The sequence below is a fragment of the Equus asinus genome, chromosome 21 (assembly GCF_041296235.1).
Source record: "Equus asinus isolate D_3611 breed Donkey chromosome 21, EquAss-T2T_v2, whole genome shotgun sequence".
Classification (NCBI taxonomy): domain Eukaryota; kingdom Metazoa; phylum Chordata; class Mammalia; order Perissodactyla; family Equidae; genus Equus; species Equus asinus.
The window spans coordinates 93,433,827-93,450,917 of NC_091810.1; the positions used below are offsets into that span (position 1 = coordinate 93,433,827).

General features: G+C 46.1%; 1 protein-coding gene across 1 annotated transcript in view; it reads left to right on the forward strand.

Annotated features, from left to right (window-relative positions):
• The window catches only part of GYG1 (glycogenin 1), a 32,573-nt gene that overhangs the window by 5,400 nt on the left and 10,082 nt on the right, over positions 1 to 17,091 (forward strand). The window contains exon 5 of the mRNA XM_044755296.2: positions 11,414 to 11,540. Coding sequence (XP_044611231.2) covers positions 11,414 to 11,540 — 127 coding nt within the window. The remainder of the gene's footprint in view (positions 1 to 11,413; positions 11,541 to 17,091) is intronic.

The following is a 17,091-nucleotide window of genomic DNA, read 5'->3' on the forward strand; positions in this document are numbered from 1 at the left end:
AGAAAAAAATCAGAAACTTTAACAACTATCTTTAAACCTGAGTAAACCTAAGTGCAAGAACTAGCAGGAGAACCAAGCATTGTCTCCATGGAAATGTGAGGAATAAACCTGATAATTTGACTCTCGTTCTCTCGGGAGGCATTACAAAAGAAGATGAAAAGATTATGTGAATAATCTTTGTTTCCAAATTCTCATTCTCTATGAGGCTGTCCATCAGATGGAGTGGTATCCACAAGGCCAGAGAGTAGAATGTTGGCCAAGTCAACACGCATTTTCCGTAGTATGTGAGTGCACCTGTAGCTCTGTGTATATATGGAAAGGTTCTGACTATTTGTGATTTAGGGCCTCGCGTCCTTTGGAGAATTGTGCTCAGATGAATTGGTATATATGCTTCCATTTCAGGCCAATCTCTGATATAATAAATAGTCGTTTTTTTAATAACAAAGACAATCCACTCATAACAAGACAAAACTAGTAGTTAATATGCAAAAGCAGCTCTTTTTAAAATTACTGTTGATGGATCTTTTGAATAAAAAAAAGACCTAGTTGTATCTAGGAAGAAGGATGTGTTCAAAAAAGAAGCCCTCTCAGCAGTGACTCACTATCGGGTCCTTGCCATCTGGCGAAAGCCCAGGCCAGGAGCGTGAGGCTGGGCCGGAGGCAGGAGCTGTGCAGCAGACCCTCGGCACCAGGGCCTGCGCGGTACCCGCTTCCCCCTCCAAGAGCAGACCTGAGGTTTACAGTGAGTAGATCTTTTGAACCTCAAGGAAACAGCCTTCCTCAGTAGGTGTAAGCTTCAGCCCTGGGTGCAGATATGAGGATTTATTTCTATTAACTAGGTATAAACATCAAAATCTCAGATTTAAACTTTAAAAAATTAAATCTGAAAGTTTGTCAGATTGTTGTAGTTAAGACATTGGAAGTTAAAACATTTTAAGTTATACATAAAACTGAAATTGGGGTTTTGTTGTTCACAGAAATTGAGTTCTGTTTAGTCATTTGAGGATTTGGGATATGCAGCTATTTGAAATATCATCGAAAAGAAGAAGGAAGTTTAAGTCTCGATCTGGTTTCACCATTCAACTAGGTTGTCTGTATTCCACGCCAGTAGCTCTCAGTCTGGGGTGATTTGAGCCTCCCCTCCCCCGGGGGACATTTGGCAACAGCTGGAGACGTTTTTGGTTGTCACAAATTGGACGGGGAGTGTTCTGGCATCCAGTGAGCAGAGGCTGAGGATGCTGCTAAATATCCTCCAGTGCACAAGACTGCCCCCGTGACAGAGTTATCCGGCCCAAGATGTCTGAGTGCCCAGGCTGAGAAACTGCCCTCTGCCAGGGCGTGGCATGCTCTGAAACAGGGAGCAGGAGTGTCTCAACTGTAACGAGTGGCCGCCGCTGACAAGAGGCGCAGCCTTATTTTAAGCCCCCTTAAGTAAGGAATGCTGTGTCGCGTTCACTGTGGTCAAGCCTAAATGTAACTTCTTCACTTTACTGACTTATTTTTTAGCTCCTGCTGTTTTCCTTTCATATAAGGAATGAAAGCTGTGTTAGTATTCAAGTTCAAAACGTGTGTTCCTTATTTCTCCTGCTTATACTAAAACAGTTTCCTTTCATAAAAGGAAGATGAGAGTATTTTTAGCGCAAGTCCACCGTTTGTCTTAACCTTCCATCAGAGGCTGGCTTTCTTCACCTCCTCTGATCGGGTTTGAAGGAAGTAGTGCAGTCCCGCCAGAAACTCAGTGTAATTTCTCTTCTCCAGTGAGTGAATCACGTTCTAAAGTGGATCCAGTGGCCTGGAGTCCACATGATTGTAACAGTGTAAGGAGAACCCAGTCTCTAATCTAGAAGAGTATTACATTTTGTTTGAGAGATAAGAGTCTGGATACCAGACAGTAGTGGGCCGTGGCAAATTATCCAGGTTACGATTTTAGAATACAAGACTAACTCATTAACTGGTAGAGACCAACCTGGATCATTGACCTTGTTCTGCAATCGAGAGGTACTAGAGGAGGTGATGAATTCGTTGTTAAAAAGCAAGAATGTGTCAGAAGTGCTCAACTAGAAAGCACTTTGAGCTTCTCCAGCATCTGAAACCGCGGAGAGATTCTCTCCATGCCTGCGAGCACGTTTCATTATTCAGCAGCAGGTTTCCAGGAGCTGGCCTTCCTGTTAGGTATTCTGTTTACTGGCTTGGTGGTGGCGAAGGATTGAATTTTCTGTTAATAGAAATGCTTAATTGAAGGAGTTGAAAATTCAACTCTGCAGATGGGAAATTAGTTATTCTCAATATGTCGTCTAAATTCAACAAAGAGTAAACGAGCAGCTCTTAAATGGAAGGTTGTTTTCATTCGATGTGTTGATAGGCTTTACCCGTCAAAGAGAGTTCATGCCACACTGTGGAAGCCTGCTCCTGTGGAGGGGTTTACTGTCCTGTGGAATCCATACCTGTGTGATATAAAGACTGAGTGGACTTGTGCTTAGTATTAATGAAATATTTCCTTGTGAGCTGCATCCTTTTCTAAGGCTGTAACCTGGCTTTGCTTCAAGTTTTCGATGCAGTGCCCAATTTTGTTTTGGTGTCATGCCAAGGACACTGACAGGAACATTTTCAGATGTCTCCTTCACCGGCCCATACATTTTGTAATAGTCACAAGTGTTGCCCACCACCCCCTCCCCCCCCCCCCCCCCCCCCCCCCCGGTTTTACTGGACAGAGGGCTGAAATCCCAGCGTTTTTAAACTGGTATTAAAGAAAACCTGTTTGCAGATGACTTATCCCAGTCTGAAGGTCTTGAAGTCCTGCTTAATCTCTTGCATACGTTCAACAAAAACTAATGGGGCCTGGTGCCCAATGACAAGCCACACAGGCTGCTGATGGCTGAGCGTTTGCAGCTGCTTTCAAAGTCCTTCTAATGGGAAAGAATGTGGCTGTCACACTTCTAATCACGCCCCACCCACCCCCACCCTGCCTCTGGCCAAGAGAATAATCTTAATATGGCAAATCCTGCTGGGTACCTTGGCTTCTCTTTTCTTCCCGGGTACCTAGAGTGTTAGAATTTAGAACTAGTGGCTCCTACCTAGTTCATGGCTGGCGTCAGTTTCCCGTAGGGAAGTGTCCAGGTTCCTATACTGTTATTTGTATTAGCAAACTGTCTTGGCGCTTACTTCATAACTGAATGTTTCCTGAAAGTTGAACAATAGCTGTTGTGAAACAGATACATGCTAACATTTTATAGACTGACTAAATGGGTTAGCTTCAGGGCTTGTGCAGTGAGGGGGGAGAGAAAGGTCACAATCGCCGTTTGTCTCCACGCACACGTGTGCAACAAAGCTGATGCCCTTGCCTCTTAATTTGGAGAAATCAATCTGAATGAATGTTGAGGTTTATTTTCTTGTCTGTGACTCTACAGATCCTAAATTAAGGGTGCTTATACAGCTGAAGACAAGAGTTTAATGCTTGAAAATTGCTGTGTGTAATTTTCATCCAAATGTCTTAGTATCAAAAACCTAAATCAAGAAGCAGAATTCATATTTTCCAATTTTGTTTTAAATCTTGGGATTCATTTTAATTGCTGTAACCTAAATACCCTAAGCTGTTTTTTTGGAGTAATGAAATTTTAGTCTGTAGTTGAATTTTCAGGAAGAATAGGAGAGACTAAATTGGTGATAGACTCTTAGGTGTGGTTTTACTTTAAGCAGAACCTAAGGTCATTATACCTGCGTGTTCCATATTCTCATTCTGAGTTGTCACTGAGACCCTTAAACTGTAAGATCTTTCTTCTGTGCTTGGAGATGTAGAAAACCAGGCAAGTACAGAAAGGTTTTAAAACGTTTTTTAGCAGAAAAGATTTGGTCCTAAACTTTATTAAAGTGTAAATTTGACCCCAGTGCTACCTTCTCTAATCTTTGTAGTTAATGAGGCTTCAGGCTGGACCTTCCCAAAAAAGGAATGCAGGAGAGAGGTATTTCAGGACTGAGCTTGTCTTGTTCAAACCAGATGGGCTGAGAAATTCACTGTGCCTCACCTGGTTCCCTGACTTGATAGGTTCCACCCTGACAGCTGTCCAGCCCTCCCCGGGGCTGCCTGTGGCCCTTAGAGTATTTTATCAATTGCTTTGAAAATTACTCCATTCTCTTGCATTTATATCTCTTAATTGATAGTTTGGGTAATAAGTATCTAAAATCAGTGAAGATCAAAAGCAAAAATCATAACGTAACAGCAAAAGAAATGAGCATGTGCAAGTTTTTTCAGAAGAGCTATTTTTATCTTATTGTACCCATGAGTATTTTTTTTAATATATCCATCTGTTTGTCTCCAGCCTTGTAACCATCAGAGACCCTGAACCCCATGAGAGTATAGGAGGAGAAAGGAACTAAAATGTTACATGTGTCCAGGCTCTTACTCTGGTTATTTACTTAGTTTTCCAGCTATTTCTCAAGTCACTCATTCGCTCACTCATCAGTGGATTCGTTCAGCGCAGATCTGTTGAGGGCCTGGGAACCTTATAGCTAATCCTGGGAACCTGCTGTTGTTTGCCTTCAAGACAGCAGCTTCCCCATGTCCCTGAGCTCATGGCAGAGCCAGGTCTGAATCAGAGTCTTTCTCAGCTCTATGGCTGGGTCATGTGTGTAGTTTTTTCCTTCTCTCCCAGTTATCCCGCACTGCAACCTTCACAAAAATGTATCCTGAGAATGGTACAGGGTGGAGGAAATCTCGATTATACCAGCCTTACTACAGATTAATTACTTAAAATTCATTCCCCTGAGTAGAGAGAGCAGATGAAGTAACAGAGGCTTAAGTCTTCTGTCTCTTCTCCCCTGAACCACAATATCTGCAAATAGTGGTCTTTTTAAATCAGCAGCACAATTGATAGTCTTGTGGTGTTTATGGGTCTGGAAGTATTCTTGGAAATATTACTCTCACCTCCATTTCTACGGTCCATTCATTCAGTATTTCAGAAGTCATGTTAGCTCCTCATCTGGGCAAAATGCTCAGTTTAAGGGCCAGCAATAGATTCATAAATTATGCAGATTTTTTCCCTGCCTTGGTAAAGCCTATGTTCTGTGAGACCCTACAGACATTTAACAACTGATTACACAATTATTTATATAATTATGATTCTGATAAGTTCAGAGCACTAAGAGAATCTAGACTAGGAGGACCTGCCTTAGACTGAGAAAGTGAGATTTAAGCCAAGAATCAATGTTCCCTTTTATTTATATAATTATTTAATTAATTGCATGATTATTAACAGGTTCTTTTTTTTAAAGGGAAAAACAAAAGCTATAACATGAAATGGTAAAATAAAACAGTGTTCTTGGCTTAAATAGGTTGAGGCCAGCGAGATGCAGTGATGCTGAGCCCTGAGCTCCAAGTGCCTGGATTTCCGTGAGCCGCCTGGGGTTAATCCCCTGATCCTTAGTAAACCTCACGGAAATATCCCCAGGAGCTGGGCCATCCAGAAACTGTAATTGAGTGATCGTTGGGGTGCTCGCTATAGGCAGGAAGGTGGTATCTGCCAAGTGTGTCGTAGGAAGTCTGTGTTAAGCAGCGAGTCACATTTTCATTTCAGCGCTTGTCGGTGCCTTTTATAGTGTTAAGCATATTTTACTTTAAATTTTTTGCTTGATATATACTCCTCTTCCCCCTTATTAGATTGAGAGCCATTTGAGAGCTGGAACCTCTCTTATTCATCATCCTATCTATAATGCCTTTATCTTATTTATGTAACTTCAGACATTTTCCGTAGAAATGATGTTTTTGAGAGTTGCATTCTCTGATATAATGAAATCAAAAGGGGTCATTCTCTAAAAGACTCTAGACCAGTGCTTCTCAAATTTTAATATGCAAACTAGTCACCTGAGAATTAAAATGTGGATTCTGATTCTGTAGGTGTGAGGTGGGGCTTAACATTCTGCGTTTCCATCCAGCTCCTGGTGATGGCCATGCTGCTGGAACCTGGACCACACTGTGAGCAGCACATTCTGGGGACAACATCCCTGTGGCTGAGATACTAGGGTTCATGTTTAAACCAGAATTGAACCCCCACCCCCACTACCCATGTAGGCAAGCCAGCTGCCAACAAATGACAAGCTACGCAAGCATTGACAAGTGCTCAAACCTAGAAGACGGCACTCACCTCCATTTCTGTCCTAGGAAATAAGAGGCCTAGGGTCTGATAAATGCTGTGATATGGCCGTGGTTACCAGGTTCCTGACCCTGGTCGGAAGACCTGGCAAAGGCCGAGTGCTTGTAAGGTTATTCCTAGCACGCGGGCAGCCTGGGGAAGGATGATACAGAACCTGATATTTGCTCCCCTTTGCAAAACAGGCGCCATGTGTCCCTGTGCCATTTCCTCTCTGTCTCTCTCTCTCTCTCCTGCGTCCCACACCCTGGCCTACTGGATCACAGCTGCCCGCGTGCCTGCTAATCATGTTTGTTGGTTCTGAGATGATTCAGAGTGAAAGTGTCTTAACTTGTCAGAATAAATAAAGTTTCCTCCAGAAGTCTGCCCAGAGTGTACTGGACAGAAGTCCTGGGGTTTCTGTAGTGGAAGGTTAGCGGTCTGCATGGGTCCTTGTATGTTTTGTAGCGCAGACATTTGCATTCTGTGTTGAACTGTGCTCTTATTTAGGGACCTACAGAGAGAGAATATTGATAATATCACACATAGATTTTTCTGGTGAAGCTGAAAAACATTTGCCTGACCTTGAGATGTGGAATAGTGCATTTGGAAAAAGAGGGTTAGAATGCCAAGTTTTTTTTCCTTAAAGATTGGCACCTGAGCTAACAACTGTTGCCAATCTTTTTTTTTTTTTTCTGCTTTATCTCCCCAAATCCTCCCAGTACATAGTTGTATATCTTAGTTGCAAGTCCTTCTAGTTGTGGCATATGGGATGCTGCCTCAACGTGGCTTGACAAGCGGTGCCATGTCCGCGCCCAGGATTCAAACCAGCGAAACCCTGGGCCGCCACAGCAGAGCACGCGAACTTAACCACTCAGCCACGGGCCCAGCCCCCCAAATTTAAAAATTATTTAAGAAGCCTCAGACTTCTAGGTGATATTTAATACTATTTTTAACCCACAGTTTTTGACTAAAAGGTGACACATTGTAATCACGTGAGGTCAGTGGCCTGGAAGCTTCGTGGTCTGTACTGCCCCTCTGGAGTCAGTGGTCTTGTGGAGAGTTCAAGGATTTGCCCATTGAATGGGCCTCCCTGAGTCACAGTCTGCCGCCCTGCCTGGCCCACTTCTCGCTGGTCCCCTGTTCCACCAGTTCTCAGCCCTGCTGTGGCTCACAGCTGAGGGACCGAGGATGCCTGTAGGGTCCTGAGGGTGAATGAAACAGCCTGCTGTAGCCAGAGGCAGCCAGCCGGGGGCTCTGAGGGGTCAATGGCTCTGACCCCTGTATCCTAGGCTCACCCGCTGGATTGGGAAATTCTCTTTTACAACTACTATTCCGACCTCATGGAATTAGATTTCTTTGCTGCATTACATGTGGCAGGTAGTCATTTTAAGTGGAATTGCTTAGTTTAACAAAGGTCTTATGTGGCATAAAAAAACAAGTACTAGAAAAAATATGTAGTATGATGCCCAATTTTGCAAAGCTCAGAAACAAGAAAAACTCGTATGTTGTCTGGGGAAACACACGTGGTAGAATAAAGGAAATCAAGACAATTAGAAACAAAAATCACAATTAGCGGTACTTCGAGGGAAGGGCAGTGAGAGTGGGTTGGGAAGCCCGCGCAGAGAGCTGAATTAGCACTGGGCGTGTTCGAGGTCTTCAATTGGATGTTGAGTGTATAGAGGTTTATTAGGAACATGCCTTATAACTTACACGTAGACTTTCCCTTTGATAGTATCATACTGCATAACGAAAGTAAATTAACAAGTAGAGAATATCTGGAAAGAAAAAGTCTTAGCACAATTCTTATTCTTGCCCCTAATTGTATTATGAATATTTTAAAATTACAAACATAATGGAGTAACATTAAGGAAAGTTACAGGGAGGGAACCGCTGTCACACCGGTCCCCTCATGTTCTTAGCTGCAATCTCGATGTGCGTTGCTGTGTACCTTTATATTGTACAGTGAACTGATGGTCTTTACGGCCGTTAGCTTTCATGGCTGAATAATATTCCATGAGTGGTCACTATCATGGTGGACTCACCATTCCTCTATGGCAGAATATTCTAGCCGTTTCAACTTTCCTGCTGTTACACAATGTCTTCAAGCTCTTGTATCAGTCCACAAATAATTTGTCTATGTGTAAGGCATTCTGCTACGTGTTAGAATTGCAGCGGGAAGCACAAAGATCCATAATCTCTGTCCTTTTGGAATTTAGAATCGTATGGCCTACAGTTCTTGATGATATTTTGTGTTTTAACCACTCTAATCCTCAGACTATTTTAAAAACTTTTTATTTTGAGAGAATTGTAGATCTACATGCAAACGTTTAAGAAACAATACAAAGAGATCCCATATGCCCTTTGCCGCGTTTCCCCCGGTGGTCACATCTTTCGTAACGACAATTCCACAACCAGGAAATTGACGGTGACACAGTCCACCAAGCTTATTCAGATGTCACCAGTTTTACATGTAATTCATTGGTGTGCATGTCTGTATATGTGTTTCTATGCAGTTTTGTCACGTGTGTAGGTGGGTGTGAGCACCACCACGGTAAAGGCACGGAGCAGTTTCCACCATAAGGATCCCTCCTGCTACCCTTTTGTAGCCATGGCCCCTTCTCTCCCTCTCCCCGTCCCTAAACCCTGACAGCCACGAATCTGTTCTCTCTAGTTTTATCATATGAAGGATGTTACATAAATGGAATCATATAGTATGTAACGTCGTGGGACTGGATTTTGTTACTCAGCATAACTGCCTTGAGATCCATCCAAATTGTGGGTATCAACAGTTTGTTCCCTTACATTGCTGAGTAATATTCCATTGCATGGAGGCATCACACTCATACATTGAGGGACATCTAGGCTCTTTCCAGTTTTGCGCCATTACAAATAAAGCTGTTATGGACATTTCCTCAACCTCTGTCTTGATGATTACATGTGAAAGGGAGTTAGTAAGACTTCAGGCCTCTGTACCTCACTGGCCACTGTCTGCGCCCACGTTTGGGGTGTCTTTGTAGAATCCAGAGTGAGCCTCTGCCAAATGTATGGTGTTCGGGCTTTAATGTTTTGTGTCTCAGAATACATTAATTTGTCTACATGGCTAAAATCTTCTTTTATTCATGTAACAAATGAAGCCAATCCCAACGCCTTCTTTGTTGTCCTTCAGAACTTCTGAGGGAGAGGCCTCCGTCTGCTCCCGAGCTGGTTGTCCCTGAGGCATGGGGCTGTCACAGCCTCCTCCTGCAGAGGCTGCTCCATGGGGGTTCGCTCGGCACAGGCCTTCGGTCCGTGGAGTGACGGGGGATTTGGAAGGACGGGGTCCACAGGGCATGGAGAAGATACGTTTGCACTTTAAAACGAATTCCCTGGTCTTGCTGCTTAGCTCCAAATAGTAAATAAATCTCTGGGTTTTTAATCTCTCTTCCAAAACTAAGAAAAGCCAAATAATAACTACAGCCAGTTGAACTTGCCGTATGTTTAGAAAGGAAACTGGGTCTCGGGGCAAAGCAGACCAAGGAGGGAGTAGCTGTGCGGTGTACCAACCTTGCCTTCGAGAGGGCGGGACTCTCCCGCCTGCCGTGCGGCCATGTGTGTGCACACCCACACACCCGAGCTGCTCTCTGCCTGGGGACTCTGCTCTCTGTGTGTTGTCTGCCACCTCCCGAGCCTGAGACGGAGAACACGTAGGCCACACCGCGGGACGTGTTTTGAGGAGGCTTGTCTGATGACTTGTGTGTCTATGACTTAGGTCGGACACTTCGCCATGTCGATTTTTCTTGCTTTTATTTCTTTTGAATGAATGGCTATGGTTCTCACCTCCCAAGGAAGGCGTGAAGCCCAGGAACCTCCAGGGGCTGCACAATAACTGGTGTATGGTAGGGGCCGACCTTGGCCCCACTGGTGATGGCCCTGGACCTCCTGGAGGCCTGGTAAGCAGCAGGAGAGTACAACTGGGTGATGTGGCCTTCTGAGCCTTCTGTCCATGAGCCAGCAGTTGGGGGCCCCGGAAAACAATTCCACTATCTCATTTACTCTTTTGCTTTTTACTTTTTTTTTTTCAGTCTCATTGTTCTTAACACAAAGCCTAAAATTTTTAACAGGATAAAGTCTAAAATCCGAGCCTGGTGTGGTCTAGTCTGTGCCTGCCTCTCTGAGACCCACCTGGTGCCACGCAGCCCCTTCTCCACCCTGCAGGCCGTGTGCACAGGCCATTTTCTTTCCATCGTCGCCCATGCCTGCCCACCACAGGTCCTTGGTGCGTGCTGTTTGCTCTGCCTGGAACACCATCTGCCCCCCTCGCTCCATCTGCATTTGTCAAGTACTCCTTTGCACCCCTAAGCCAGATCTTGGCTTAAGTACAGCTTCCTCATGGAAGCCTTCCCTGACCCATCAGATGAGGTGTTGAGCCCCTTCCACATGCCTCAGAGCACCCCTGCTTTCCTTCACTGACCCTATCCCCATTTACGATGATGTGTGTCGACTCTGGAGTTGCTGGTGTCATTGCCCCCACCCCCCACTCCCCCCCTCCCAGACCCTCATAAAGATGACAAGCCTGTTCCCTTCACCACGGACTCAGGGCCTGGGGCAGTGTCTGGCACATAGTAGCTGCTCAATAAATATTTGTTGACTTAATGAATTAACTCAGGGAAATGGCCACCCCCTTAAATTACCTTAGCAGGTTTAACACAGAATTTCTTATTTTAAAAATGAAGGGCATAGTGGTTAAGTTTGTACACTCCACTTCAGGCAGCCTGGGGTTCCTGGGTTCAGATCTCAGGCAGAGACCCACACATCACTCCTCAAGCCATGCTGAGGTGGCATCTCACATACAAAATAGAGGAAGATTGGTGCAGATGTTAGCTCAGCGACAATCTTCCTCAAGCAAAAAGAGGAAGATTGGCAACAGATGTTAGCTCAGGGTCAATCTTCCTCACCAAAAAAAAAAAAAAAAAAGGAAATTAGCGCTTATTCTTTTTTTTTTTTAAGATTTTATTTTTCCTTTTTCTCCCAAAGCCCCCCTAGTACGTAGTTGCATATTTTAGTTGTGGGTCCCTCTAGTTGTGGCATGTGGGACGCCACCTCAGCGTGGCCTGATGAGTGGTGCCGTGTCCGCACCCAGGATCCGAACCAGCGAAACCCTGGGCCGCGGAAGCAGAGCGCACGAACTTAACCACTCAGCCACAGGGCCGGCCCCAAGCACTTATTCTTAAAGGTCTAGTTATCTATTTCTATAAAGTGATTGACCTGTCCTTGAAGTCTGTGACTGTAACTCATTTTCTCTCTTTCAGGTGGGGACCAGGGTTTACTGAACACATTTTTTAGCAGCTGGGCAACGACAGATATCAGAAAACACCTGCCATTTATTTATAACCTAAGCAGCATTTCTATCTACTCCTACCTCCCAGCATTTAAAGCGTAAGTTGTCGTTGGGGGTGGTGAGGGCAGGGGGTGGGGTTTGAGACTTTCTGGTTTCCTCGCCTGTCATTCTGCGGGCAGTAATGGGGTGGAGGGGTGCTTGGAGGGGCGTCTTGCTGTGTAAGAAGCATGGCTGTAATGGGGGGAGGCCTTGATGTCCTCAATCGCTTCACATTTGGGGTGACCCAGCGGGCACTTGGCTGCCTCACGGGATAAGGCTCCCATGGGTTCCTGGGGTGCCCGGCCCTCTGATGAATCGTCCGTGCGTCATGGTCCAGCACCAAGACTGGGCGCAAACCCCGCTTCTGCCTCGTGCTGGCTGCTGAGCTTCAGTCCCTCCCCTCTGAGATGAGGGTGTGAGCAGCTCCCTCCACGGTCCTTGTGCCGATTTAGCAAGCTGCTGGCAGAGTCGTGTCCTGGTCCAGAGCAGGGCTGTGGAGCCGGACTTGCTCAGTCACGTCCTGGGGCAGCCACTTCCTGGGCGGTTCCCGGTCCCTGAACTCTAGTTCAGTACAAGCTGGGCTTGTGACTGCTCTTCTCTCTGCCTCAGTGTCCTCTGAAGGTCACCAGGAGCATCGAGGGAGGGAATCTCATGACGTGGTTAGAAGAGGGCGTGGCCTGCCCTGGGCACTCGGGAAACAGGGGTCTTTGGTGGTTTTTGTTGAGAGGTGGTCCAGCAGTAAGTCCCCTCTGAGGCCAGAAGGGCAGGGCGCCTGTCCCCGTCAGCATTCACCTACTGCACGGCTCAGGCTCTGTGCCTCAGTTGCCCCATATGCAAAAGGAGGAGGAAAAAAATACCTACTTTAGAGAGTTGTTGTGGGGATGAAGTGAGTTCGTACATGATAACGAGTCCAGTGGCCGTGGCTGTTTTTGGCAGCGCGCTTGTTTGGTGGTGTCTCTGGTGCGGTTCTGGTTCAGCTGCTGATGCAGACTGGTCTCGCTGTGAGGGTCTGGGCCCTGTGCTTCAGCCCTGACTCATTCGTGGTGAACCGAGAAGATGATTCAGGTCCCTTGAATGGAGGCCAAGCTGTCAGGCTGATCCTGAGACGCAGCCGTGAGCAGCGAAGCTCTTCATTGAGTGGGCTCGGCACTCCGGGCTCGGCCGCACGGGCATGCCGGAGAGCGCAGAAAACAAAGGGCCTTTCACTCGCCTTGTTTCATGATCCAGGTCCTCTCCGCAAGGCTGCACCCCAGTAATGAGCAGCTCCAGCTTCTGTGGCCGACGTGTTCCCTTTTGTGTTCTTTTCTGGGCAGACTCTGTCAACATCCCCCAGATAAGGATTATGAGTATCTTGTGTTCTCTCCTCCCTCACAGTCCTCTTGGCAGATGTCTCCGACACATTACAACCTCTCGATTCTCTTCCCTGTCTAGAGAAACAGGTGAACTCTCACACATATGCGCTGTGGTGCAGGTAAAGCAAACAGAGCAGGATCACCATCGAGGGGCAGAATAGGAGAAGCGTTGTTTTCGCCTCTCAGTCGTTGGCCTGGTAAGGGACAAACTGTCTTGCTTGGAAATGTGGGCCTGATTCTGTTCAGTCCTCATTGCCTCTTGACTAACCCTCCAGTTTGAACAGTGTTCCTGCAAACCATGACAGCTTGACCCTCCAGGACTGACTTTGTCTGTAATAGGGCAGTTGCTTAATTTAATTGACTGGATTCAGCTGAGCAAGCAAACATGAGCGTGCAAAGGAGAAAGAATCATTAGTAGTGTGAGTAATTCTACCCACCATTCCACTCGGTTCTGCACAGTGGGTGTGTGTCCTGGGATGAATATGCTGGGGAGATGTGAATCTGACATCCTTCCAGCTGGTCTCAGTTCCCAAACAGGGTTGACCTAGTATTTACAGATTCACGTTTTTCACTAATGTGGCCCCGAGTGCCTAGCAACCGTTTCCCCCATGGTTCATTTGGACGCCATATGATTTTCAGTTTACTACCCAAACTAAACACACTGTGTCTTTCAGTGGTAACCTGGTTTGCACAGACAACTGCTTGCATTTATTTTATTTTGACAAAATAAGGTTTTGGGGGGAAGACAGGCTTACAGCTAGAACCTCAGCTCCCTCTCTCAGGAACGCACTTGTGTTTATATCTGAATGAATTTCCCAGGAAAACAGTTTGAGATCTAAATTACCGAAATGGTTAGGATGCTGTCTTCTTCCTAGCTCAACAGATGAGTGCTAATTTTGAAAATCTCCTTGGTTTATTGCCATAACCATAGGGTATGTGACACACTGGGGAAGTCGGGAGCAACTCCAGCCGTCAGCCACACGTCGGCTGGCCTGTGGCTTGACGGAAGTCAATGCTGCCTCTGCGCAGCTCACTCTCGGGGGCATCGGCTCTCCATTTCCGTGATGAGACTTTTCGAAGCGATGCCCTTTCTCACCCCGCTGCTGCCTATTTAGGAATGTTGAAACCAGATTAGAGAACTCGTTTTCCCTTCCCTCTGTCAGAAAATGTTTTTTCTTACAGAGATCCATCTCCAGAGACATTTTTCTTACAATTTTCTCACAATTGGGAAGGGCTAAAAAAGGCAGATAGTTACATTTATTTTTTGTCTCAAGTTAATGTCACATTGTGGCCCAAATATTTTAACTGTCATGAACATTTGGGCCACCGTGGCTACTCCACATAGAGCCCTGTGGACCCCTGGGAGCTCCGCATGAATTTGAAGCCCTACCATTGGGCTCAGAATAACCTTGGTAGTCTCCAGGACCGAGTGGCTCCGTGACGTGCTGGCCTTCCCTGGGACAGCATGGGTGGTGGCAGGTGGAAATCATGGAGGAATGTAGGGCAATTTGGGCTTCATGGAAGAAGGAGCCAAGAATTTACCAACTCTAAGCCACCGTGTGCCGTGAGGCCACCAAGGCAGTATTTAGATGCCCCAGAGTCGTTGAGCCGTGGATGTCTCAGAACAGTGTAGCCTTGCTGTTAGGTGACATTTCCACTCAACAGTGGCCTTCGTACGAATCAAACTTAACGTGAATGTGAGCCAGAAGGTGGCACGTCTAACACCTGTCCCTGCGTGCCATTTGGACAGAACAAAACGTGAAGGAAACACACGTCCTAGTTTTACCACTTTGAATACTCAAACATAGCTTCTGAAAAACACAATTAGTCTCTTTGACACAGCATAATTTGAGAACTGAAATGCTTGGTTTAGTAGTTTTTAAGTTAATTTGTAATACAGGCATTGAAAAACAAGTTCATAAATGCATGTCTTAATGAAATAATACTTCTGAAAGTGCCTAGCATAATCTTTGGAAAATAGCAGGCTTTTAGTCAATATGAGTTTGTTTTAGTTTTTCTCCGTTTGGAGGGTCTGTTTTATCCACATAGTGTAGAGTTTGCCGTGTGCACGGTGCCAGGCAGAATCTCACCAGTCTTGTTAAGATCAGTCATTAGTTCCAAATTAGCTTTTAGTTATATCCACTGACTAAATGCAGCTTACGTCATATCGTGCTGTATAAAAAGGGCCGAAAGCAAAGATAAATTGGTCAAATTGATTGACTGCAGAGCTTGACTTATGAAATAATTTCCGAATAAATCTTTTAGCTTACCCCTTTACTTGAGTTTAGATATGACCTGAGGTTGACCTAGTCTAGTCTCAGAAACTAGGTCTAGAAACTAAAAGATTTCTTTCTGTTTGCTTACTGCTTTGAACTTTCCTGAGGATATTCATATCCACTCTTTCTTTCTCAGAAATACGGCTTAGTCACTAACACTTTATCAAACCTCTTTAAAATCAATATTTCCCCCAAATGAAATTGGACCTTTAGCGGCCTAAATTCTGTTGTTCTTGTGTATTTCTGATTTGGCTGTTTTCCTTGATCCCGGAGGGGCCCTTGGCTCCAGCTCTCCTAGGACAGTCGTCATCGAAGCCATAGCCTTCCTGTGTCATTTCTTTTCATGCTCCTACATCTTCCCCTCAAACCCTGAGGGTTGTAGTTTGGACCACTCTTATGTTTTCAGCATCTGTTGGTCCACTCACTGTCCATTCGGTCAGCAGGACTGTGGCACAGTCCATCCTGGTTCGAGCGTTGAAGGAGAATCAAGTAGCGGCTGCACGGACGTCTTATGTCTCCTTCCCATGTATTAGTGATGCTTGTTGGCCCCAGGTGCCCCTGGTCATTCTGACTTCAGCTCTAAGTGCTTATCTCTGTCAGATGATCTGTCCTCAGATCTTACTGCCGCCTATTCCACTGCCTGACCTCAGTCCGCATCACCAAGGGAAAAGCTTCCACGTCAGACCCAGCCCAGCCTGTTAGAGGCTGCTCTGACCAAAGGCGAAAGGGCACAAGCACTGGTCCCTCATGGGCAGAGGTCCGGCTGAAAACCGCCATCGCAGTAGAAGAGGGAGCTCCTGGGAGGGAGGAGCTTGTCGGCTGAGTGGAAGACGGACCCTCCTCAGAGGTCTCAAACTAGGGGGCTGCAGACTGTATTTGTCCCACTGATATGATTTGTCTTCCTTACAGAGTTTTCTCCTTTTTTTTATCAGTTGTCAATGCTTAAAAATTAGAGAGTTTCACACGAAAGCCAGCTTTCTAATTTCTTTTGAAAAAATCAGATATTTGGTGTGATGTGGGAGAAAGATGGCAAAGATGACTGTTAGGGGTTTGGGGCCTAAGCAGCTGGAATAAAGGAGTTGCCGTTTCCCGAGCGGGGAAGGACTGTGGGTGAAGCAGGTTTGTGGGGCAGAGATTGACCCGAGATGCTGTGGATGTATTTAGTTTGAGGTGCGTCTTAAACACGGGAAAGTGTGGACTAGGTAAATAGAGAGAAGAACTGTGAGTTCAGGAGAGAGGCCTGGGCGAGGCACAACCGTAGGAGGTGTCCACACCTCAGTGATGTTTATAGCCATGAGACAAGATGAGGAACCAAGAGAGTGCTTATGATCGAAAAGAGTCCTGCAGACTGAGCCCTGAGGCAGGACAATGAGGAGGAGAGGGGACGAGAGACCATGAACAGCGAGGCAGGAGGAAACCCAGCAAACCGAGGTGCCACAAGCCAAGCCAAGGAGACGTTGCAAGGAGGAGGGCGTGATCCTTGTGTCCGATGCTGTGTTAGGTTAGGGAAGAGGACAGCTGGGACCTGGCACTGGACCCAGGATGCAGAGGCCACTGGTGACTTTGGCAAGAGTACATCTGATGGAGGAGAAAGCCAGACTGAAGTGGGTCCAAGAGAATGGAGAACTGGAGACCATGAACACAGACAAGTCTTCTAAAGCATTTTCGGTAAAAGGGAGCAGAGAAACGGGTTGGTAGCCAGATGGGGGCTGGAGAATCAAGAAAGGGTGGTGGTGGTGGTTTTTCAAGATGGGGTAAGTTACAGCATATTTGATGGGAATGATCAAGGAGAGAGAGAGAGAGCACTGACAATGCGGAAAACGGAAGGGGGGGCTTGCCAGAGTGATGCCCTTGAGCGGGCGGAAGGGGACGCGTCCTCAGGTACCAGTGGAACCAGTGGCCTCAGATGAGAGCCCGGACAGTTCATCCTCATAACGTGAAGGCAGGCAGGGTGTGTGGGCACAGATGCAGGTAGGTGGGTG